Below are 21969 nucleotides of genomic sequence, written 5' to 3' on the forward strand. Positions count from 1 at the left end.
TATTTTGTTGTGTATAGATATGTGCGTCTTTGTGTGTGTGCGTGTGTTTTAACTTGTTTACCACTGTATTGAGTCTGTTGGTAAGGCGATATTGTGGTGAACTGATGTGTTTTGTGGTGTCTTTGGGGAAGCAAGCGAGGGTAGTGGTGATGGTGGAGTCAAAAGGATGGAGACGTGTGACAGCGTACAGGAGTACTGCTGTGGTGTGTGTCGTACGTCCATACGCGTTGTGTTGATACTAACACATGTTGATGTCTGCATTGTTTCGAAGTGAGTTCGTATGGTGGAGGAGTGTACGGGTTGTATTTTTTGGTCTATTGTTGACGTGTTCTGCTGCTGCTCTCTCTGTGCTAAGCGATTTAGCGTGGTGTATTCGCTCGAGTGTGTTGAGTATACTCGTAAGGGTTGGAGTTGGTGTGGAAAGAGGCCTCTAATGCTGGTTCTTTATTCGGGAAAACGTCTGCGAGTGCCCGCCTCGTCTTTGGTGTATACTCGACCTTCTCCAGTAGTTACGACACGATGGTAGCGCATATTGCAGAGTGTTGCCGTTACTTGTGTTGTCGCTGGCACTCCAAGTGGAGAGTTATGTAGCTAGTCACTACCGCAAAGATTTGATCGCGCTTCCTCCCCCGTTCTTCTTGCTGCTGTGTGGTCAGTGTGTGCAACTGTTCAATTCTTCAGTGGATCCAGGAGCATCATCTCATTAGCAATTTCTCGCTCCGTGTGCGCGGGTGCCGCTGGTGTCGTCCTACCTTCGTACTGCCTACTGGGGAGTGTGGCACCCTCCATCACGGGCAGTCACGGGCACGATCGAACACCCTGTGCAGGCGAGGGGCTCTCACCATACGCTCACATCGACGCAGATCAAATCCACCACATCGCAGGCGGTCTAAAGTGCAAATGGCGATGACACAGGCGATTCCGCATGACTGTCGCAGTCATGTGGATGCCTTGCCCGACCCCATCGCACCGCACTTCGAACTTGTCACGTACCCCCTCGCCGACAACCTGGATGCTATCGAGGATGTCGATTGCCAGGGCGGTGTCCTGGCGGTGCTGCGCCGTAGTGGACAACTGGAGCTGCGCGACGCTGAGGAGGACCGCGTGCTGCTCCGTACACTTGTGCGTAACCCTCACAAGGTCTTTGTGCATCCTCAAGGCACCTATGTTGTGGCCACTGCCTCTGACGGCGAGGTCACGGTGCAGAACACGTTTGACGCACGCTTGTGCGCCATTGCTCAGCTACAAGTAACCGACCTTCTCGGTGCCTTTGTGGAGGGGTCGCAGGAGGTCGTGGTAGGTGAGTGTGTGGGGTGGCTTCCACAGGATAACTATGGGGCAGCGCCCGAAGAGAACGCAGATGAGTTTGGAACCCGTGTCGATTCGGCTTCTCCGATGAAAGGGTCGTCAACGAGGGGAGCAACGAAGTGGAGCTGCTTGATGGGAGTGAACAAGGGTAGTGCCATTTTTGCCCTCCATATCGGTGTCAGCAGCAGTAACCCAAACCGGCTGACGATGAGAACAGTGCTGGCATGGTCGTTGCCGTCCCCAGCAAGCGCTGTCTTTCCTATCCGCGCCATCGAGTTCGCGGCGATGGGGAAAAGCGGCTGCGTTCTTCTTATCTCTACAGCCACTAATCTGCATGAGGCATGCAGCAGCAGCATTGCCACACCGGCCTCTTTGTTTCACGCACTCGATTCGGGCATCGTCAAGCTGCGCACCCAGGCGGTACCCCTGTATGCAGGCTCCGCCTCAGCACCGGAGGCGAATGGGCGGGTGCTTCTCTACCGTGGCTCATGCGCCACCACACCGCAGTCGTACGTGTGGAACAGCGCTGCTGGTATTGTTCATGGACTGTTTAACCGCGATGTTGCCGCCGACATGGTGGACGAAAATGAAAAGGTGCTCTTTCGCACGCTGCCGGGCCCTGAGACATCCACGTCCTCGATGAATGAGGAGGGGGCGTGCGTGAATGAGCAGTCGTTCTCGCTGGCAAAAGTTGCAGAGAGTCATGACGCGGTCGGGTTAGCTTTGGACAGGGCTGCGCTGCCACCGTCGACCGCCCCCATCGCAGTCGTCCCGACGGCGTTTCACATGATTGTGCTGTACCCGCGGCGGTTCCTGGTGCTACACCAACCTCCGGGTGCGTCATGGCGCAGCCCTGCCGACAGCGGCGGCGTTGTGGAGCGCTTCGCACCTCCGCTACCTGCCGAGGTGGCGCAGCGGATCCGCTTCGACCCGTTCCAGGCATCGTCGCCGCCGCCTTCTGAGCTGTGCGGCATTATCCACGACGCCGAGGCACGCCGATTTTTCCTCTTCAGCCGAACGCATCTCTGGGAGTTGCTCATTGAAGACGAGGCACGCCAGCAGTGGCGCTTCTTTCTAGAGCGTGGACGTGACGCGCAGGCGTCCTTGGTGGTGCGCAAGCGCTACATGGATGCGGCGTGTCGCCTTGCCTTCTACTCGGACACTCAGCGCAATCTCTGCCTGCTTCACAGCGGTCAGTTCTTCCTCGACTGCGGCGCCACCCGCCACGCCATTGCACAGTTTGCCAAATGCGACTGGTTTGAGGACATCTACGCGCTGTTGACGACATACCGCAACACGAACGTGCGCACCACCTTTGTGGAGGCTCGCTTTCAGTTTCTGCTGTCTCATCTCGCCTCGCTGGACGACTGGGCACCGCAGCTGACGAGCATCTTTGTGATTCTTGTACTCGCGAAACTTGACCAGGTCGCGCGCTGTGCCGCAGCACCCGCCGCCGAGGCGGAGTTCAACAAGTTCCTGTTGAGCACCGTGGAGCAGTGCGGCGGCTTTCTGAAGGAAAAAGCGATATACGAGCTGGTGGTGCGCCTGCTGGAGGAGCAGGGTCGCCGCGAGAGTGCGTTGATGTTTGCCAAGGCAATGCAGCACACAAGCTACGTCGTTGCCTACCACATCGCACAGCAGCAGTTCGATGAGGCTGTCACGGTCCTCGGAACGTGTCACGGATCAGTTGCGCGCCTGCAGCCCTGGTACGAGTTTACATCCGTGCTGATCCAACATCGGCCGGTGGCTCTGGTGACGGCGCTGCTGCGTGCGCTGGCCAAGGAAGCGCGAGTGGGTCGGGTGCTTCCTCTTCAGGTGGAACGGCTGATGACGTCGTTTGCACGCTACGATGTCTCCATGAACGAGGTGGCCGACAACACAGAGCATCAGGTGGTGGTGCTGCTCGATCAGTGCATTCACCGCTACGACTGCTTTTCGAGTGCAGTGCACAACTACTACGTTTGCCTGCTTGCCCAGACGCACGATGTCGTGCGCCTCGACGACTTCATCCGCACCTCACTTTTCTTTGACACGGGGTACGCACTGCGCATCTGCTTGGAGCATGGTTGCACGACCGCGGCCGTCGCCCTGTACAAGCATATGCATCTCTACCGTGACGCCGTCACCACTGCCCTGTACGCGCCTCGGGAGCGACGTCACAGCAGTGGCAACGCAGAGGAGGACAGCTACGTGCTGTCGGAGCTTGTCGCTGCGGAAGACACGCTGCGTGGACTTGTCGGTAAGGTTGGCAAGGACGAGCTGCGTCACTTGTGGATGCTAACAGCAGAGCAGGCACTCGCCAGCCACAACGTAGCCGCAGCCCTCGCGGTCGTACAAGAGTCCGGCGGCGTTCTCCGCACTGAGGATGTTCTCCGTAAGATCGACGACGTGAACCTTGTGGATGACTTTCGGGGCGCCATCTGTGAGTACTTCGACGCCTATGCAGAGCAGAAGCGGCAGCTCAGCCGAACGCAGGACGAGGTGTACCAGACCGCCGAGGAAGTGAAGAAGGACCTGCAGCAGGCGCGCGACCAGTTTGGGTACATCACAGCGAGCCAGCGCTGTCCGCTCTGCCACTGTACTCTGCTGCACAGCAGGACGCCATACTTTGTATACCCCAACTGCGGTCATGTCGTGCACGAAGCTTGCGCAGTGTCGCGACTCGAGTCCATGGGCGGCCTGGCGGCGTTCCTGGCCGACGAGGGCATCGCGCCACATGTTCTGAACGGCGTCAGCAACACCCGCCAGATCGCGCAGCAGGACTGCGTACTGTGCGGCGAGGCGCTGGTTGTTGAGGTCGGTATCCCGTTATGCACCAGTGACGCTTCGTGGGATGTCTGAACAGAACCCCCCCCCCGGGCCGGCGCGCGGAAAAGGGCCTGCCCTCCCCATTCGCCCCGCACACGTCAGCCGAAAGGTGATTTGTATGTGTGTCTTTCCATGCGCCAGTCAAACTGTTTGGACCAACATAGATGAGTGCATCATGCAGCAGCATACGCGCAGCCCGCCACGCCTACACCAGCACCCGCACAGCGCCAGGTGTGAGCTCCACTGAAAACGGCCACGGCCTCCTGCAGTGCTCGGACCGACAGGAAACGACGTGAACAGTGTTCCCCACGTGCGCACAAGTGGCCCTGTGTGGTGGAAGGGGGGGAGGCGGGCGACTGCGAGAAAGGGAACAGCAAACGTGAGCGTGGTAGGTGTACCTGTGAAGGAAGAGTCGCAAGATCATCGTGACGAGCTGCGCAGAGGCACTCTTTTCCCGTCTTTCGTCTGTTCTCTGCGCCGTTCGGTAAAGGATAATGGCAGGATAGAGGGCGTTGCGGGTGGTATGCTATGAAGCAAGTCAAGCGGTGAAGGGTGCATACGCCTAAATCCAGGCCAGGAGGAGCTATGCAAGGGCCTGGCGGAGAAAAGCACTGGCGGCAACTGCGGCTGAAAGTAGTAACCCCGACAAAGTAGGTGAGCAGGAGACCTGCGCGCGATGAGATGAAAACCAGTTCCTCGGTAAAGGGGTCAAGTTGCCATACATGCGCCGTACTCCTCTCCGTTTATGACGGCACAGGAGGGGCAGCACAATCGTGCCATGCCATAAAGGAAACGCGCCCTGTGCGGCATTACCCTTGGGCATTTTTCCCTCCTTACCCTCCGCCACGGGCGAGCCGGCCCCGGCGCCCGGGGGCGCCGTCGTCTGCGGCGGGGGTGGGCGCGGCGCATCCCGCCGGGCCCAGGGGGTGGCCCCCGGCCCAAGGGCCGGGGCCCCCCGGGCGCGGGGGACACTGCCTCCACGCACGCCGAGGCGGATTCGCGCGCACCCCAGCCCGCAGCGTTTGCCGAGCACCGACGCGGTCCACAGCAAGCAACCACGCATCCCACCACGACCGCACGCCCCCTCCGCACAGCACCAGCCCAGCCAGGTCCGGCCCGCCGGGGCAAACGGTCCGCACGGCCATATACCCGAAGGCAGGTCGCTGGTCCTCCCCACAACGAGGGGGTACGGGACGCTCGATACCACGCGGCGAGGTGGCCGGCCATCATCAGGAGCGCATTGATTCTGCAAGTACAACAGTAAACACCCTCACTTCAGCAATACCGAGAGGGAGAAAGACTTTCCGCAAGGAAAATGTAACAAATGTGCAGGAGCAGCGAACGATGCCGCGGCTACTTCAACTTCCTCAACTCTAATGAAAAGAGCACCTCCTCCGTGGTTGAATAGAGGGATGGGAAGAACATGGGGGTGATAGACTGGTACAGGGCGTAGCCGGGGTACTTTCGAGCACTCAGCCGTTCTGTGATCGTTCTTGTCGACACGAGTATGAGCAGCCCAAGCATGGCGCACCCAGACCACTGCCACCACGCCATCGACGCTGTGCCACTGCTGTGCGCCGCCATCGCCAGCACCACCCACAGCGACGCCTCACAGAACACATTGAGGTGGCGGCTGTAGCCAAAGACACCTGTCACACAGAAGCCGTAGCAGTAAGGAGACTGGCGCGGCGTGCGGGCCTTCTCGCACTGAAAGCGCCACTGCTGCTCGTCGCAGATCGTTTCAAGGGCAATGAGAACTAAAAGCACGGCTGCAAGTGTGATCTCCTTCGCCGTTGGTGGCCTCGCCGGAAACTGCATGACAGGCAGCGGAATAGCCCACAGAAGCCACGTTTGAAAGCAGGAAATAAAGAAGAAGTTGAACAACATCCAGATGATGGGCGAGCCGGAGAATATGGGCCACGAGCGTACGTAATTCCACCGATAATCCTGACCGCCACGGGCGTACCCGCCGCGGCGGAAGAAGTTGAAAGTCAGGCGGCATCCCCACACTGTTATGACAAGGCCGAAAAGGGCTGCGCAGCTTAGGGAGAGCGACGACTGCCCTGCGACGTGACTCACGGCAGTTTTGCGTGCCTCCTGATGCGTATAGTAGACATGGATCCACGTGCACACCACAGGTAGAATAGACCACGACCGGTCCACCCACGAGTAGTTGTCGTTGCGGTGCGCGGCGACGAACAGCACAAGCGAGGCCACGATCATCAAACAGGCGGAAAGGGCGAAGGACGTCGCCGTAGCGGCGGCGATGGCGCTGGAGAGAGAGTCCATACTTTTCTTTTTAAGGATATTTTTGTTTCCCGATCAGACACTGAGGTAATCTTTGCGCACCACAGACGGGGTAAAGACGTGTAGGGGGTATGCGGGCGGATGTGTACGATCGTCTGTCCGCCAGTGCGAGCGTGGACTTGATAATAGGTGAGTGTGTAGAGATCTCTCTGAGTGTATGTACGTGTGTTTGTCGCTCTAGAATCAATCAGTTGTTTACAGTGTGATGCGCACACTCCACATGCGACGAGCGAAGAAAGGGCAAAAGCGAAAGGGGGTGGGAAGAGAGCGAAAGCGCCCGAAAGAAAACAAACGCGCCGGCGGGGGGGGAAAGGGGGGCAGTGGTAGCAGCAATAGTGGTGATGGTATGGATGGGTACAGGAGCAGCAGAGTGAAATAGGGCAGGGAAACGGAGAGAAGCGCTAGGGGAGTCACACCAAAGGAAAACAGAGCGAAAAGTCGAAAGAAAAAGGATTGGTCAGCTCCCAGGCCTGATAAAGGGGGGGTATGTGAAGTTATTCTCGTTTCTTTTGTCCACTGACCGTGCACATTATGTGTATGTATGTGTGGTGGTGGTGAGGGGGGGGGTCTGTTTACCACGTGTCAGCAGCAGCGATAAGAGTCATGCGGATCAGAAAAGGTCTCTGCGACCGGTTTTGAGAGAAGTAGTGAGACGTGGTACGAGCGGCAGGTGAGTATGGGCGCGTGAAACGGTGGGCAGCAAATGTACTCCACTAGAACAGCGCGCGACAGCAGAGCAGTTAAAATCACATCACTGAAAGAGAGAAATGTAGCGGCCGTAGCGATGAAGAGGCGCTCAGCAGCGCACTCGCCTTGACTGTCTGCCACCAACGGCAGTGCCGCGGGGAAAGAGACTTGTGGTGGGAGTAAAAGCCAAGCTTTCGCTCAAGGAAAGGAGGGGAAAAAGATGAATGTCTCACAAAACAAACATGACACGTTGGCATGTCCCATTTGTTTTGCACATTTGCACCGTTCTCTCCTCCGCCTTGTCCACTCCCTGCCATTGAGCATGACGGCTCAGCCCTGCTCAACCCCACGGCTTGCCCACAGGGAGCCCATCACGTGGTGCGCAGCCGCCATAGACACACGCGCTGGGGCGATGGTCTGGCACAGCCAGCTGAGCCCTGCCCCCTGCCCAGTGCACCACCCCCAGCCGCCGCCACCCCGCCGCTCCCCACAGGGTGCATCGGTCGGGGCAGCGCAGGCGCGCCACACCAGCAGGCAGTGAGAATGCGGTGGGGTGCGCTCCAGTGACGCTGGCACTCTGGCCTCGCTACGTCGTGGGTGCATGACCCTGTCGCCACCAGAGGTGGCTTGGCGCAGTGCCGGGGAGGGGGTGGGCTGCGTGGCTACCCCCGAGAGCAGGGGAGGGAAGGGGTGGAAGCCCTGAGCCCTGGGGTGTTGCCCCGTGATGAGGGGTAAAGTAAGAGAACGAGGGAAAACAAACGAAACAACGGATGCGGTGATCGTGGCTAGTGAACAACTCGCTGCCCTCATGCTCAGAAAGACATCTCTACACACATGCGTGTATGCATCTGCGCGTTTTTCGGCAAAGTGCCCCCTCCCCGCCCGCCTGCGTCCCTGGAGGCACACAGTCACGCTCGACGTAGACGAGAGACGGGGGTGCACCAAAGAGATGCGGCGTCGGAGGAGACATGAACCAGCAAAGGACAAAAAGAGGCGCTCAAAGAAAGGGAATGAACAAAGACAACGTGGAGAGACAAAGAGGCGTCACTTGCAAGTGAGAGTAAGAGCAAAGCCTGAAAGGAAAAGCGTATCACAATCCTGCGCATGCACAGGGAACGAGGGGAGAGTGTCGCACCCATGAATACGACCCTGTCGTTGCCGTGTGCACATGTGAGTCTTGTGATGCGTGTGTCTCCCTCCGCGTTAGTCCATCTTGCGTTATGCATTCGGTAACCTGTCACCGGGTGGGTGGCGTGCGACGCAGCAAGAGGGGAAAAGAAAACGTAGGCAGGAGATGGGGCCAAGCGAAAGGGGTACAGAGAGAACTGGGAGAGAACGAGAGAGAGAGGAGCCCACACGGATGAATTTCCTTACAACAGAAAGCTAGGGAAAGGCGGCGACGCCTCTGTTCCTCCACAACGCCGTCTTCCTCCCTTCTTCTTTCCCACCGTCCCTGCCGCACATCCCAGAGCGCTCGTTGGCGGGGGCTGTTCGTTACCGCTGTGTCGGTTGGCTTTCGTTCATCACTTTTGGCTCAAGTCCCTAAAGTACGGCGGTGTACATTCGCCTTCCTCTCGTTGCATGTGAGGGGCAAACGGAGAGGGTGAAGAAGGAAGGTGGCGGCGTCCATGGGAAATGGGAAGGTGGCCATGACAGTAAGTCGCAACCCCGAGATGCAGCTGCTGCCTCACCCAGCTCCCCCTCCTCGACGCACTTCACGTAGAGCCGCAAGGTCCGCCCCGTCTCTTCTCTCGGCGCGTCTACTTCAGTCCTTTGAGAAGATCCTTGGCGATGTTCTTGTGGTGCGCCTCAATGGTACCGCCACCGATCTCCAGCAGTTTCGCGTCGCGCCACAGTCTCTCGACCGGCATATCTTGCGTGTACCCCATGCCACCCATCACCTGGATCGCCGAGTCCGCCACCTTCTTGGCAATCGGCGTGGCAAAAAGCTTGGCAGCGTCGCTGCCCAGACGGTTCTGGTTGTCTGGGTGGACATTGTGACTGACCGAGTACACAAGTGCCTTCGCTGCCTCGGTGTCCGCGTAGCCCTCCGCGATGTAGCGCTGGATCTGACCGAAATTAGAGATGGGATGACCAAACGCTTTCCGCTGCGAAGCATACGACGTCATGAGCTCGACAGAGCGCTCCGCGATGCCGACCGCCATACCAGCCAAGGTGACGCGCTCCAGCTCTAGATTGCGCATCATGCCCACCATACCCTTTCCATCCCCACCGAGCAAATTCTCCGCCGGAACAACGGCGTCCTCAAAGAAGAGCTGACACATGTGCGAGGCGCGCATGCCGCATTTGTCAATCTTCGGGCCCTGCGTGAAGCCCTTCATGCCGCGCTCCACCACGAAGGCCGTGATCTTGCCGTTCACCTTGGCGTAGATGAGATACACGTCGGCCACAGTGCCGTTCGTGATCCAAATCTTGCTGCCGTTTAACACGTAGTTCCCATAGCTGTCCTTCTTGGCGGTTGTCTGCATCCCCAAGACATCGGTGCCAGCGCCCGGCTCTGACATGCCCATGGCGCCAACATGCTCGCCCGTGAGCACCTTGGGCAGCCACCGAGCCCGCTGCGCCGGTGACGCGCTGTAGTAGAAGTTGTTCACAAAGAGCATGGAGTGGGCGAGGTAGGCAAGGCAGAACCCGGGGTCGTACTTGGAGAGTTCGTGGTGGACGATCACGGCCGCCACAGCGTCCATGCCGGCACCGCCGTCCGCCTCGGGAACCGTCACACCCATCACGCCCAGATCGCCGAGCTGTTTGAAGAGTTCGCGGTTGAAATGGCTGTTGATGTCGTCCTCCCTGGCGTGCTTGTCGACCACCTCCCGAGAAAACCTGGCCACCGTCTCACGCAAGGCCGCGTGCTCCGGTGTCGGGTTGTACAAATCCATGAAAGTGCGGCTCGTCGACGTCATGGCGGCGGCCGCTGTCCACCCGCACGTACCGGTGCAGCGGCAGAGTGAAGACTGCAGAACGCGATGCATTATACTAACAATAAACGAGTAAGAGTGATGACCCAACTAATCAAAGGAGAGAGAGACACACACACACACAAACAGAGAGGCTGAGGGAAGGAAACCGACAGAGAGAGAAGAGAGTGATGACTGTTGGCCTACACAATATCGAAGCGAGCACAGAAACGAAAAGAGGGAGAGAGGAAGAACGAGTAAACTGTGAGACCAAGATCTTAACAAACGTTGAAGGGGGCTGAAGAGGGGAGACTACAGCATCCGTACCAGCGTGAGAGCGAGGGGAAGGGGCATGAGATGAGTATAGGGGATGTGCAGGCGCGGGTGTTGTGCGTGCATGGCCGACACGCGTGTGCATGTTTGCATATGGGCGAGGGGGAAGAAGAGAGACAGACGCATGTGAGAGTGTTGGAAGCAAAAAGCGTTTGTCTGTTGTTCAGGTGAATTAGTGAAGCCAAAAGAACAGCGGCGAAAATGTATGGCCCGTCCGTGTGCGTCCCCACGCCAAGCAGAGCAGGAAATCAACAGAACAACAACTTGCCCCTTACAGAACGGTGGGACAGCGCAGCAGCCTCGACCACAGAAGAAGAGGAAGCAGCTATTCAGTGGGATGGAAAACCCACAGGATTAGTGGCCATTGCAGCCGTCCCTTTTACTTCCTGTTGCGCTCCGGCTTGTTGGTTATGGGGAAACTATTGGTTGTGAGGTTCATTATTCCTCTTGTCATGCGATCAGAGGGGGGGTTTACTCGATCTCGTGCATCCGCGATTTGAGGAAATCGTGCGTAGAGGCAGTCACATGCACACACGCGCGCGGGAGAAACCCAGACGAAAGTGAGGAGGCTGCAAAGGCAGCAGAAGTTAAGGGAAATCTGCAATGAACAGCGATCCCGCGACTTGCCTGTCAACGTCTACCAAACAACACCGTTTTATTGGCGTTTCAGCGCCAATGTTTCGTCCTTGTCATCCGAGTCCTCCCCATCGCTGCCCTCAGTCTCTGTCGGTTGTACCTCTTCTGCTCGATTGGGTTGCTTCTCCTCCTGGGTAGCCGCCGGCGCCGTCTTTCGGGGACGAAGGGCAGCCAGTCGCATGAAAGCGCTGACATCTTCATTGTCATCCTCAGCTCCTGCGCGGCAGCAATTACTCAACCGCCGCTCCGCCTCCGTCAGTTGTGCTGTGTCTACAGATGCTATGATGTTCTTTACGGTCTCCGTCAGAAGCCCGATAGACGTGCTCGTCGTCAGTCGGTGCCCATCGTCTTCGGTGCTCGCACGAATGGCACGGCTCAATTCAAGTGAGAAACGGCCACGAATGCCCAGTACCGCAACGCACTGCTCAAGAGGCGAAAAAATGGGCTTGGCAGGCCTCAAGACCTCCTTTACCTTCCCGGCGTCTGTCGTCTCCCCGTTGGCGTCCCCCTCCGCGGCGACTGAGCCGATCTTTCGGCTCAGTCCCCGTACCTGCACGGCAGCCCGCAACGAGCCCACAGACGGAGGCCCCTCCTGGTGCGGGACAAAGCCGTAGTCGGTGCAGTAGCCAAACACGTAACTTCGCAGGCTCCATAGCGCCGCTGCAAGGAGCTCCGCCCCCTCCTTGGCTCTGCCGCCCCCGCCACCACTGCGGTCACCGCGCAAAAGCGCCTTGGCTGTCTTGCGCTTGTTGCGCGACACACGCGAGAGTTGTGCTGCCATGGAGCCACTACGCGCGAACACCGCACGCAGCAACTCCACATCCACCTCGAGGTGACGTCCGAAGATGAGGGAACGGCGGAAGTACCCTTCATTGGCGCGCAAATGGCGGTACCGCTGCCACAGAGCGACGCTGCCGCTTCCGATGCCATCGTAGTAGTCGTCACCGGAGAGCAGCATCAGGAACACAAAGTCAATGCGGTAGGAAGGAAGCAGCTCGGCTGGCAGTGGAGGGTTCGGCACAGCCTTCGACCAGTGGTTCATGAGCTCCCACAGAGACGTGAGGCTGAGGTCAAATGGATCGATCAGGCTGTAGTGCGCATACGGAACAGCCACCATGGCGACCAGGATGAGGTCCGAGTCATTGCCCACTATTGACACGGTATCGTCTGGGTCGTAGCTGCCATCGGCGACTGTCGCTGCCCAGAGTCTGCGTAGCAACGCAGACATTTTCACCTCACCTTCCCCCGACTCGCGGCACCCGCTTACCATCAGTTTTTCCCAGGAGTACTGGGCCTTGCGCCGCTGCAGATACGTTGTGATGTACTCCTCGCAGGCGAGCACGAACTCTGCCCCGCAGAGGATCTCCTCACGGTGCAGCGGCACCTCGTCCAGCACAGGGTCACACGTGTACCACGGCGAGACACGAATGCTGTTACTGCCACTGCACTTTGAGGTGGTGGGCGCTGTGGCGGAACGTGGCGGGTGGATAGACAGGGAGTGGCGGCGCTCCTTCTGTGTCTTCAGCTTTGCAATCGGCGCGACGCCGTCGTACACAAGAACAAGAGTATCGTGCGGCCGCACACGCGTCAGCAGCTCGTCCATCTTTGCTGCGACCGCGCGCAGCGTCGCTGCAGTAGTTGGCACCTTAGGGTTGTACGCGATGTGCAGCACTGCATTCATGTCTATCAGAAGATGGCGGGGGTTGACAGCGTAGCAGTCTGCGCGGGCATTTTTGCTGGGGTATGCGTACTGGATGTTGTGGTGTTCCACATACCTCCAAAGTCCCTTGACGCCCATCCTGAGCCAGTCGCCTCAGCCCCACTCCTCCTCCTCTTAGACAGCAGCGGTGCAAGCGCTTAAGAAATTTAAGGGGGCGGCAACAACGAAAATGAAGTGCAGTTGTGAATTAAGAGAGGAGAAAGAGAAAGCAATGGAGAAGATAGGCGAAGACAAGAAGCCTCCGCAGACGGAGGGACACAGCGGCAACACGAGCAAGGTCAGTTGTGAAATGTGCGATTTGCACGCGGTCGCGCTCTGGTACAGGTACCCCGAAAGGCCTTCATCGAAAGCTGCGAGGAGCACAGAGGATCGAAATCGGGGGCATACGCATCTGCACAGAGTCGACACCACATGTTTTCGCACGGCCAGCAAGGACGTACATCCGTCTCTTCACAGTAGCGTCAATGGTAGCGCCGTAACACCTCTCTCTGTATGCATGTGTCTCACACTTGGCTATCGCAGCCCTTCCAACACTGACCTCCCCTCTCAGCCATTACTAAAGCCGTCTCTTTTGTACGATGCGCCTCTGCTGGTACTCTCATTTGAAAAAGGCCGGTTGGGCTAGACAACAAGAGACGGAGAGAAACGCCTACAGCGCAACAGGGGCAACATACAACATTTTCTCCTCCGCCTTGTCCACTCCCTGCCATTGAGCATGACGGCTCAGCCCTGCTCAACCCCACGGCTTGCCCACAGGGAGCCCATCACGTGGTGCGCAGCCGCCATAGACACACGCGCTGGGGCGATGGTCTGGCACAGCCAGCTGAGCCCTGCCCCCTGCCCAGTGCACCACCCCCAGCCGCCGCCACCCCGCCGCTCCCCACAGGGTGCATCGGTCGGGGCAGCGCAGGCGCGCCACACCAGCAGGCAGTGAGAATGCGGTGGGGTGCGCTCCAGTGACGCTGGCACTCTGGCCTCGCTACGTCGTGGGTGCATGACCCTGTCGCCATCAGAGGTGGCTTGGCGCAGTGCCGGGGAGGGGGTGGGCTGCGTGGCTACCCCCGAGAGCAGGGGAGGGAAGGGGTGGAAGCCCTGAGCCCTGGGGTGTTGCCCCGTGATGAGGGGTAAAGTAAGAGAAAGAGAGGAATACGCAGAGCGGCTCTCAGTACTGAAAAGAAAGGGGAAAAGGCGACGAAGGCTCCGGCTAAGCGGAGCGGAGGAAGACAAAAACAATGCGTGCCTGACTTTGTCATTTTTACAGCCGCAGCGCGTATTGATGCGGGCATGCGCCTGTCAGCCAGGCGTGTAGATGCGCTTCTCTCGTTCTCTCTCGCGCTCTCGTCCCCTAGCGATCGAGAGGATCCAGAAGAGGCTGCCACAGCAACAAAAGGAGAGGGAGGGAGAGGGGGCGAAGGCCCGCAGCGCAAGTTGGCTGAGTTTTGTCCCTCTCATGCGTCGGGCACATGGGCCTCTTTCTCCCAACAAAGGCGAGAAAGATGCATTACCCCTGACGCTCAATCTCTTCGCGTTGGGCAGCGGCCCAGACAAAGACGCGTGACGGGCTCAAGCTCCGGGTGTCAGAGAATCGAAGAAACTGCGCACCAGCACAAGCGCGCACCAAGCAATGAGTCAAAGAGAGAGGGGGTAGCGAGAAGGCCAGAGAGAGAGAAGAGAGAGGGGGGAGGGGGCAAGACATGCTGACGGAAGGGGGAGAATACGTGAGATTATAGAAGAGGACTACGTAGTAAAAAGCGGTACAAAACAGAACCGTCTCGCTTGCGTATGTGTGTCGGTGTGCGCTCACTTCAAGCTGCTAGAAGAATGGAGAGACACAGACACACATGGCGCGTGAGTGCCTCCATTATGCACGGACTCTTCTCATGATATCTGCAGCCATATTTCCTGGGGTCATGGTTGAAGAGCAGGGACGGTACGACTACCCACGGCAGCGACTGGGTCAGTAGAGATTGCAGTTCATACCGCTTCCCTATCAATCAAGGATGCCACTCAAGAGGAAAATTGTGAGGAAGACAGTGAAGGCGAAGGGAGAGCGATTCAGAGAACTACGGAGTCGCCACGCTGTCCATCGGACCCGTTGCATATTGTGTTCGTCTTGATGGGCAATTTCGCTTCTATCCCTGTATGGCCCCACCGCTTCCGTCGCTTCCGAGGGCAATCGATGAGGTGGGACGAGTGAGTGGGACACCGTAGAACGAAGCAGCACGAGAGCTTGGCCTTGTGTCTGTCGCCCTTTGAGGCTCCTGTGCATGCATGCGTGGGTGGGTGGGTGCCTCTGTGCACGGTGGTCTGTGAAGCAGGGCGAAGCAAGTGAAGTAGTGTGACGCCCTCTTTTCTCTTGCACACTCCTCAAAAGCAAAAAAATGTGGCCAAAAAAAGGGGGCATGCGGCACTGTCAGCCGCGCATGTAGCGCCCTCAGACATCCACACACACACACACACACACACACACACACACACACACACACGCGCGCGCGGACGTCACAGGCTGTGTAAACCTTGTAGCATCTCTTCCATCCCACGCTGAACCAGTAGCCGCAAAATCGGTGCACCGAGGGTGCAGAAGACGTTCAGCTTCGTCACGGTTGTGGTCAACCGAAAGGAGCCCACAGAGACGGTCAGCTTTTCGAAGGCAATGTGCATGTTGCCAGAGGGCATCAGCCACACGTACATCTTGCCCTTCAGACGGATGTTGGTGGCTTTGATCGTGGCGACGCCGCGTGTAACGCCCTTGGTGTACAGCTCCCCCTCCCTGCCACGCAGCGTCCACGCCGCCACCCGTGAGCCGGGCATTGATTTTTGACGCTGTGATTGCCGGGCTATGCGTGCTTGCCGGGCGGCGTTGGCCTCGCCAATGTACGCAAACTGAATCGCATCGAGCGCCACCGCCTTTATGTTAAGCTTCGCCTTCATTCGTGTCCCTTCCTCGCAAAACTCTATGGAGCACTTGTCCTCCCGAAAGCTGAGCTCAGTCAGCTTGAGAGGAGAGGTGGAGAGCAGTATCGGACCGAGCAAGGGCACCTCCAGCGGCTCCTCTGTCATGCCCTCCAATACCTGTTTGCCACGCAGCGCCTTCCCAACCACGTGCAGCAGTCGCTGTAGAATGATTGTGGTCTTGTTATGCAGATTGGGGCACTCGTCATGGATGCAGCGCACAAGCTCGCAGCGTGACTTGGAGCCGAATACCTCCTCGTAAGGAGCCAGCATCGTCACAATGGAGTCCCAGCGCTCCTCCTCGGCGTTCAGGAAGGCTGCCGGGTCGAGGCTCGAGCACCCACTGTGCGCAGCAGGAATGCCTGCTGTTCTCATGTTAGATTGTCGCTCGGTGTGCAGCTCGTTCACATCCCTATCAGCTCTGCTGCCGCCATTGACTGACATATTCGCCCAGCCGTCGTACGCTGCCCGCTGCCGCTGGGTGTCCAGGGTAATGATGGAGGGCGCACTTGCCTCCTCGCCGGCAGCGGCTCGTGTGGGTGCAAGCTCGGACGAGCGTGTTACGCTAGAAGGTCTGCTGAGACCCTTCTCATGTTGCGGTAACAACGCAGGCGTCTGCAGGGAAGTTTCGCGGAAGATCAAGTTGCCCACTGGTGACAGGCTGCGCAAGCGCTCCCTCACTTTCTCCGAAGTTGTGAGAGGGTGCGGCTTGCGCCTATTGAGCGCCTCGCGGGCCGCATTTCGCATGCTGTGCTGCGCGTGAAGCGCATCGGAGGAGGACGCGTCGCCGCAGTCGCCGGAGAACCGTCGCGTTCCGTTGGTGGTGCCGTCGGCCGTCCTCGCGCTCGCGCCAAGTCGCGTCCTTACACAAGCTGCAGGCAAGTTGGTAGGTGTGCGGGAGTGAGAGTGCGATGTGGGTGGCACCTCCACGCTGAAAAGCTGCTCGTTGTTCTTGCCTTCCCTGATGCCGTCACTGCCAGGGTTGGGCACTGAGGTGCCCCTCGGCTCAGCCGGCTCGTGGGTCTCGTTCCCTTCCTCCACGGAAAGTGAAAAGCTCCTCCGCGGGGAGGACAGAGCAGCCTTGTTGCGTGTCTGACCATTAGCCAGAGCGCTCAAAGCAGGTTCGTGGACTTCATCTTCCTCCACAGATGGCGCTGCCACGGCGCCATTTAACGGAGACACATCCAGATGCCCCTGGGCCCCATTTAGAGGCAATGACTGCACCGCCACCCGTAGCAGCGGGTCCTTAAAAAAGGACGCCTCGTCGAAGACGCGCAGAGACATTTCGCGCTCCTGTCGTGCCTCAGCCGGCCCCACACGAATGGCCTGAGGTGCCCACGCTATAATTGGGGCTGCACGTGGTGGGTCGCTGTCCTGCTGATAGACAACGCTGGCGGTGGCGTTATCCTCACCGCCGCCATTGCGCTCACCTGTTGAGCGCTCATCGGCAGCACCACGCACCTGCTCATGAGAGGATTTGCCGGTCTTTCCTAGCGACTGTGACAAGGGTGCAGCGTTGTTGACAGCATGCAGCATGCTGTTCGGCTGCAGGTCGTTGAAGTCGGATGCACTGTTAGGCATCGCGAGCGAGATGCGCGACCGCGACTGGCCCTCTCGTCTCCGCTCACTGCCACTGCCCCTGCTACCGTCGATTGTGGTTGTAGCTGCCCCGTAAGTGGTAGGCTCCTCGCGTAGAGGAAGGTCCATGAAGGCCACCTCCGCCAAGTCGCGTGAGGGCAGCAACGTCGCGCGGTCCCAGTCGGATGTGTCCACAATGAAGAGTCCCACCGTCTCTTCGTACTCCTGCAGCTGTGAGAGATTGCCAAAGTGCCCAGGCCGAAAGGCGTCTGCGGCTCGTTCCTGCAGCGACTCTCTCAAGCCTGCAAACGCCGTTGCGCGTTGGGCGCTGGGTCGCTTTGGGTTGGTGAGAAGGTCGTGCTGCTCTTTGAGGTACGTGAAGCCGCTGTAGTCGGGGTTCAGTGCTTCGTAGGCGCGTGTTGCTGCTTCGTCGGCGCCATCGGTGTTGTTAATGACAGTCATGAGCTCATCATACCCGGCGTACGGGTAAAGGGCTTGCAGGTAGAGTAGCTGATCGTGCGACACCGTCACACTCTTTCTACCGTGCCCCGCTCTTTTGCTGGCCTCTTCCGGCGTCACCTCTGGCCAAATATCGACACCGCTACCGGAACGCTGCGTCGCGGTGAGCTCGTCGTTCGCCGCTGTCGCCGCGGTGGTGCCGTGCAGAGACAAGCGCGATTGGCCCATTACTGCCGCAGAGGTCACAGGCCACGTAACGCCAAAAGCGACGCAAATCTGAAAAGTAAGGTGAAGAGACGAATAAAAGCGCAATGCCAACTCGCTTTCTTCTCAGCGGTAATGTTGTGCTCTGCGCGTGTATAAGTGCGCGGCGCAATCCTATGCAAGTCTCCTTCAGGGGCGGCTGTGGCAACCCTGAGGTGGAGCCGCTCGTGTGGAAGGTAGAGGAAAAGGAAGGCAAGTAATCCAGTGGGGTAAATGAGTGTGCTAGTGAGCAAAGAGACGGCGACCACAAGAGCAAAACAACGACGATGGAAAGTGGCAAGACCGAGTCAGAAAGGGTGTAGATAAGGAACAGATGCGCACGTCCTGAGAGGCAGTCACACGCGCGCTGAGTCAGAGCAGAGCATATGCGTGGTAAACGAGAACAAAACGAAGCTGGACAAGGCAAGAAGCGATGCTCCCCAGTCCCGTGCGACCATCTACGAGTTGGACACTTCCGATCTCAAGACAGTGGACAGGCGCCGCGCGAAGCAGCAAGGAGAAACAGCAGCGAGACTGCTGTGTCGTGTGCATAAGAGGAAGCAATAGGTACGAGAAGCGGGGCGGCGAATACCGGGGAAGAAGAGAGTTCACCGCCACCGTACACCAGAGGGGCGAGAGGGGATATAGTCTCCGCACAACCACATGAAGCGTGAGAGAAAATGGGGGGGGGGAACAGAATTCACATCAGGGGCAGGAAGGAGAACCATAGGACAAGTGGAGAAGATGGCAAGTGAGTCACGCCTTAGCGATGCACAGCTGACTAGCAGCCAATAAACGTAAGGATGCGGTGGGAGGGGGGAGACGATGATGTGGCACAAGAAAATGCACTTGTCTCGTCCGCAGACGGCACAGCTGCACGAGCTACCGACCAGTACTTCTTGTCACTTCTTTTGTGGGGCGAAGACGGGTTGTTTTCATCTCTCATTGTGTTGTCAATGTTATGGAAAGAGATACTCGATGGAGCAGCAGCCGCAGCAGCAGTGGCACAGCTCCTCCCCCGCTCCTCTACGTGACTGCACACTCACTACACGAGGATCGGGGAAAAGAGTCCTCTGGAGAGGGTGGAGAAGGGAGGGGTGGAGGTGGAGAAAGGGGTTCCATGGAAGAAGCTGAAACGACGAGACGCAAACACAAGCAAACAAAAAAGCGGTAAAGGAGCAGCAAGGTCAGTGTCTGCGCATGTGGCAACGCAGCAACACAGAGGAAAGCGCTGCCCTTTGTTTCTCCCGACGCATAGACTCATCGGTATCGACTTAGAAGGAGACGAAAGAGAGAGAGAGAGGAACGCCTACACTCACACGTACCACGCCGCGAACAAGTGGGAGTCCTGGGAGAGGAACAAGCCCGTGAAGCACGAGAGGGGAAAAACAAAACTGGTGGAGTGAAAGCTCGGCAGCTTCATGGTGCAAGAATATAAGGGCCTTTCGACCACGTCATCAGCTCAAATACGGCGGCATCAAGCTCTCGCAGGAGGAACACGGCGAGTAGGCCGTGAAGCCTGTTCTCCGCTCTTGGTGGCAACCCTATCGAGCGTGCAATGCCTTCGCTGTAAAGGCATTCTGTCGGTGGTATCGCAAGGTAGAGCCCTTCTTCGTACGCTCTTATGTGCGTCTGCATCCAGCTTAGCTGCTGCGGGCACGCAGGCGAGAAAAGCTGTGGGTGAAACACGACGATACTCTCGAGCAGGAGAACGTGCATCCGTGTCAAGACGACAAGTCGCACGCCGCACAAGAAAGGCGCCTGCTTGCTGTTGGGGCTGTCGCATACCAATGGGTGGCAGGGGAGAAGTCGCTGCACGTGGGTCTCCATCAGTGAAGTCATCGCACTCTCCCCAGCACCACTCGCCACCGGTGCTGCGCCGTCGCCCGCACACATTGAGCTGACGGTGTCGCGCCGAAAGCAAAGCGACCGCTACGGGCCAGGCGCGGTGCTATCAAACCAGTGCCTCTTGCGTAAGCTGGCCCTCAGATGACCCACAGCCGGCTCCAATGCGGCCTGATCTGACTCCATAGACTGTTCCCCACTCAGAGGATCGCATTGCTCCACAGGAACAGCATCTGAGAGGGCCGCTTGCAAGCGCCACCACAGGGCGCCCTTGCGCTGGATCGCATCTGACTGGTAGGGGTAGCTGACCACAGAAGTGACTTGCAAAGAGCTGAAGACGCCACACGTCGGACAGGACTTCCCGAATCGGCTGAAGGCATTTGCTCATCTGTGGTGTCACCGAGCTCGGCTCCGCCGCGCAGTCGTGCACACAACGTCACATCAGCGGCAAAAGCGGCGACGTTGCCCGGCACTCGGCAGCGGTGGGCGCAGGTGAGTCATACGATTGCTTCGACGGTGGTAATCTGTCGCGGGCATAGCGGCTGAAGTTGTGCCACTCCACCGCGCCAGCAATCGCTAGAGCCTCCGCCGCTGTGGCACAGGCGGACACCTCCTCGCTGCCACGCAAGTCAGGCTGCGACACCGCGCACAGAGAGAGGACTTCAGCCAGGCACCGACAGTGCCCCCAAAAGCAAAGACACAGCTCAGTGTAGAGAGCCTCTGCAGCAACAAAGGGCCGAAAGGGGGACAGAGGCGCGAACAGCAACGATGTCGCGGCGCTGTCGCTGCAAGGCATCGAGCAGGATGAAGAGAGGGTAGGAAGCTGAGCAAAAAAAAAAAGAAAAGAGACACACCATTCGCGTTTAGCGAAGCCGCCGCTCTTGTCAGCAACGTCGTCGTCTCGCACAGCGGCACAAGCGCATCAGCGCCATGCGTTGCGCTTACCCCTGGCACACTTTCAGCACCTTCACCCGCAGGTAATACCCCTGCTGAAGTCCACGAGCAGTTTACTCCTTAAACAAGTTCCTCCAACGAGAGTCACTGGTGTGTCGTGGAGGTACCACACGCAGTAGAGCGCCGCTGTCGTGCCACACCAGCAGGCAGTGAGAATGCGGTGGGGTGCGCTCCAGTGACGCTGGCACTCTGGCCTCGCTACGTCGTGGGTGCATGACCCTGTTGCCCCCAGAGGTGGCTCGGCGCAGTGCCGGGGAGGGGGTGGGCTGCGTGGCTACCCCCGAGAGCAGGGGAGGGAGGGGGTGGAGGCACTGAGCACTGGGGTGTTGCCCCGTGATGAGGGGTAAAGTAAGAGAACGAGGGGAGGGAAGAAAGAAAAACGCTGATGAATAACGTAACACTGGCGAGTGAAATGAGCAGTGGACACGTGCCAGTGTGCTTACTTCTGCATTCCGTGAGATGCAGCGTCAGCTACTGAATTCCCCGAGGCGTGCCTCACGTCCATCTAGCTGAGCCAGTCGCTCAGCATACTGTGCCTCCCATAGCCGGCATCGCTTCTCCCACGCAGCGACCCGTTCATGAAAAAGCTGCTCCGAGTACAGGAGGGCTGCTTCTCGCCTTTCTAGTTCCTTTAGCTGCCTCTGCAGCTGTCGATAGATCGGATTTTCAGCCTCAGTGGAATGGGCTGAATCACGTGAAGTCGAACGGTGCTCTGCTCGAAGGGAATGCTTAGACGCTTCATGACTCGCTGTGTATGACGCCAACGGGCTTATTGCCCCCACTGCCATGAGAGGGTAAGAGACAGATGGCGCAGGCACTTCCGGTGCACATCTCGTTGGGCCGCGCTCAAACTCCATTCCGACTCAGCTATCAGCGACACCAGTAGCCACGCCACGAGAGCGGCAAGATGGTGAAGCGAGTGCGCTAAGATAACCAGAAACGTGCCAGAGTGAGTATATAATGTCTGGATGTTTTTAGGTGTACGCCTTCAGAAGCGGCGATGGAGTGTGGCGGCCACCGCTTCTCCGCGCCAGGTGAGCGTCAATGCCCGCAACAAGAGAGAGGGGCAAGTAAAGTGAAGGGGTGCAACAGCAGCTCGCAGGCCTGCAAGCGCGCATCGGGATACGCTGGCCATAAAGACAGACAGCGCCTTTCAGCGCCCACTACCTCCTTTAGGCCTTCATTGGTGTTTTCAACACCCGCTCGTCGCCTCATGACGGA

General features: G+C 58.4%; 5 protein-coding genes and 1 pseudogene across 5 annotated transcripts, besides 3 other annotated features; 1 reads left to right on the plus strand and 5 right to left on the minus strand.

The window, feature by feature from the left end:
• Window positions 1-900: 900 nt before the first annotated feature.
• On the plus strand, window positions 901-4149 carry LPMP_270892 (hypothetical protein; the record flags this gene model as incomplete). Its single annotated transcript, XM_010701878.1, has 1 exon — window positions 901-4149. One exon carries the CDS (start codon window positions 901-903, stop codon window positions 4147-4149), a length of 3249 nt encoding a protein of 1082 aa, XP_010700180.1.
• A 1320-nt stretch (window positions 4150-5469) lies between these two features.
• Window positions 5470-6405, minus strand: LPMP_270900 (hypothetical protein; the record flags this gene model as incomplete). The annotated part of the gene is made up of 1 exon (XM_010701879.1): window positions 5470-6405. One exon carries the CDS (start codon window positions 6403-6405, stop codon window positions 5470-5472), a length of 936 nt encoding a protein of 311 aa, XP_010700181.1.
• A 1005-nt stretch (window positions 6406-7410) lies between these two features.
• Window positions 7411-7824: a repeat region.
• Window positions 7825-8870: 1046 nt separating this feature from the next.
• LPMP_270910 (isovaleryl-coA dehydrogenase, putative) lies at window positions 8871-10103 on the minus strand (the record flags this gene model as incomplete). Its single annotated transcript, XM_010701880.1, has 1 exon — window positions 8871-10103. The coding sequence occupies one exon, from the start codon at window positions 10101-10103 to the stop codon at window positions 8871-8873; it is 1233 nt and encodes a 410-aa protein (XP_010700182.1).
• A 913-nt stretch (window positions 10104-11016) lies between these two features.
• LPMP_270920 (hypothetical protein) lies at window positions 11017-12795 on the minus strand (the record flags this gene model as incomplete). The annotated part of the gene is made up of 1 exon (XM_010701881.1): window positions 11017-12795. One exon carries the CDS (start codon window positions 12793-12795, stop codon window positions 11017-11019), a length of 1779 nt encoding a protein of 592 aa, XP_010700183.1.
• Window positions 12796-13410: 615 nt separating this feature from the next.
• Window positions 13411-13824: a repeat region.
• Window positions 13825-15216: 1392 nt separating this feature from the next.
• On the minus strand, window positions 15217-17934 carry LPMP_270930 (hypothetical protein; the record flags this gene model as incomplete). The annotated part of the gene is made up of 1 exon (XM_010701882.1): window positions 15217-17934. The coding sequence occupies one exon, from the start codon at window positions 17932-17934 to the stop codon at window positions 15217-15219; it is 2718 nt and encodes a 905-aa protein (XP_010700184.1).
• A 1434-nt stretch (window positions 17935-19368) lies between these two features.
• On the minus strand, window positions 19369-19779 carry LPMP_270940 (annotated as a pseudogene).
• A 1072-nt stretch (window positions 19780-20851) lies between these two features.
• Window positions 20852-21074: a repeat region.
• Between the last annotated feature and the right edge of the window lie 895 nt (window positions 21075-21969).

The sequence above is a fragment of the Leishmania panamensis genome (assembly GCF_000755165.1).
Source record: "Leishmania panamensis strain MHOM/PA/94/PSC-1 chromosome 27 sequence".
Classification (NCBI taxonomy): Eukaryota; Euglenozoa; class Kinetoplastea; order Trypanosomatida; family Trypanosomatidae; genus Leishmania; species Leishmania panamensis.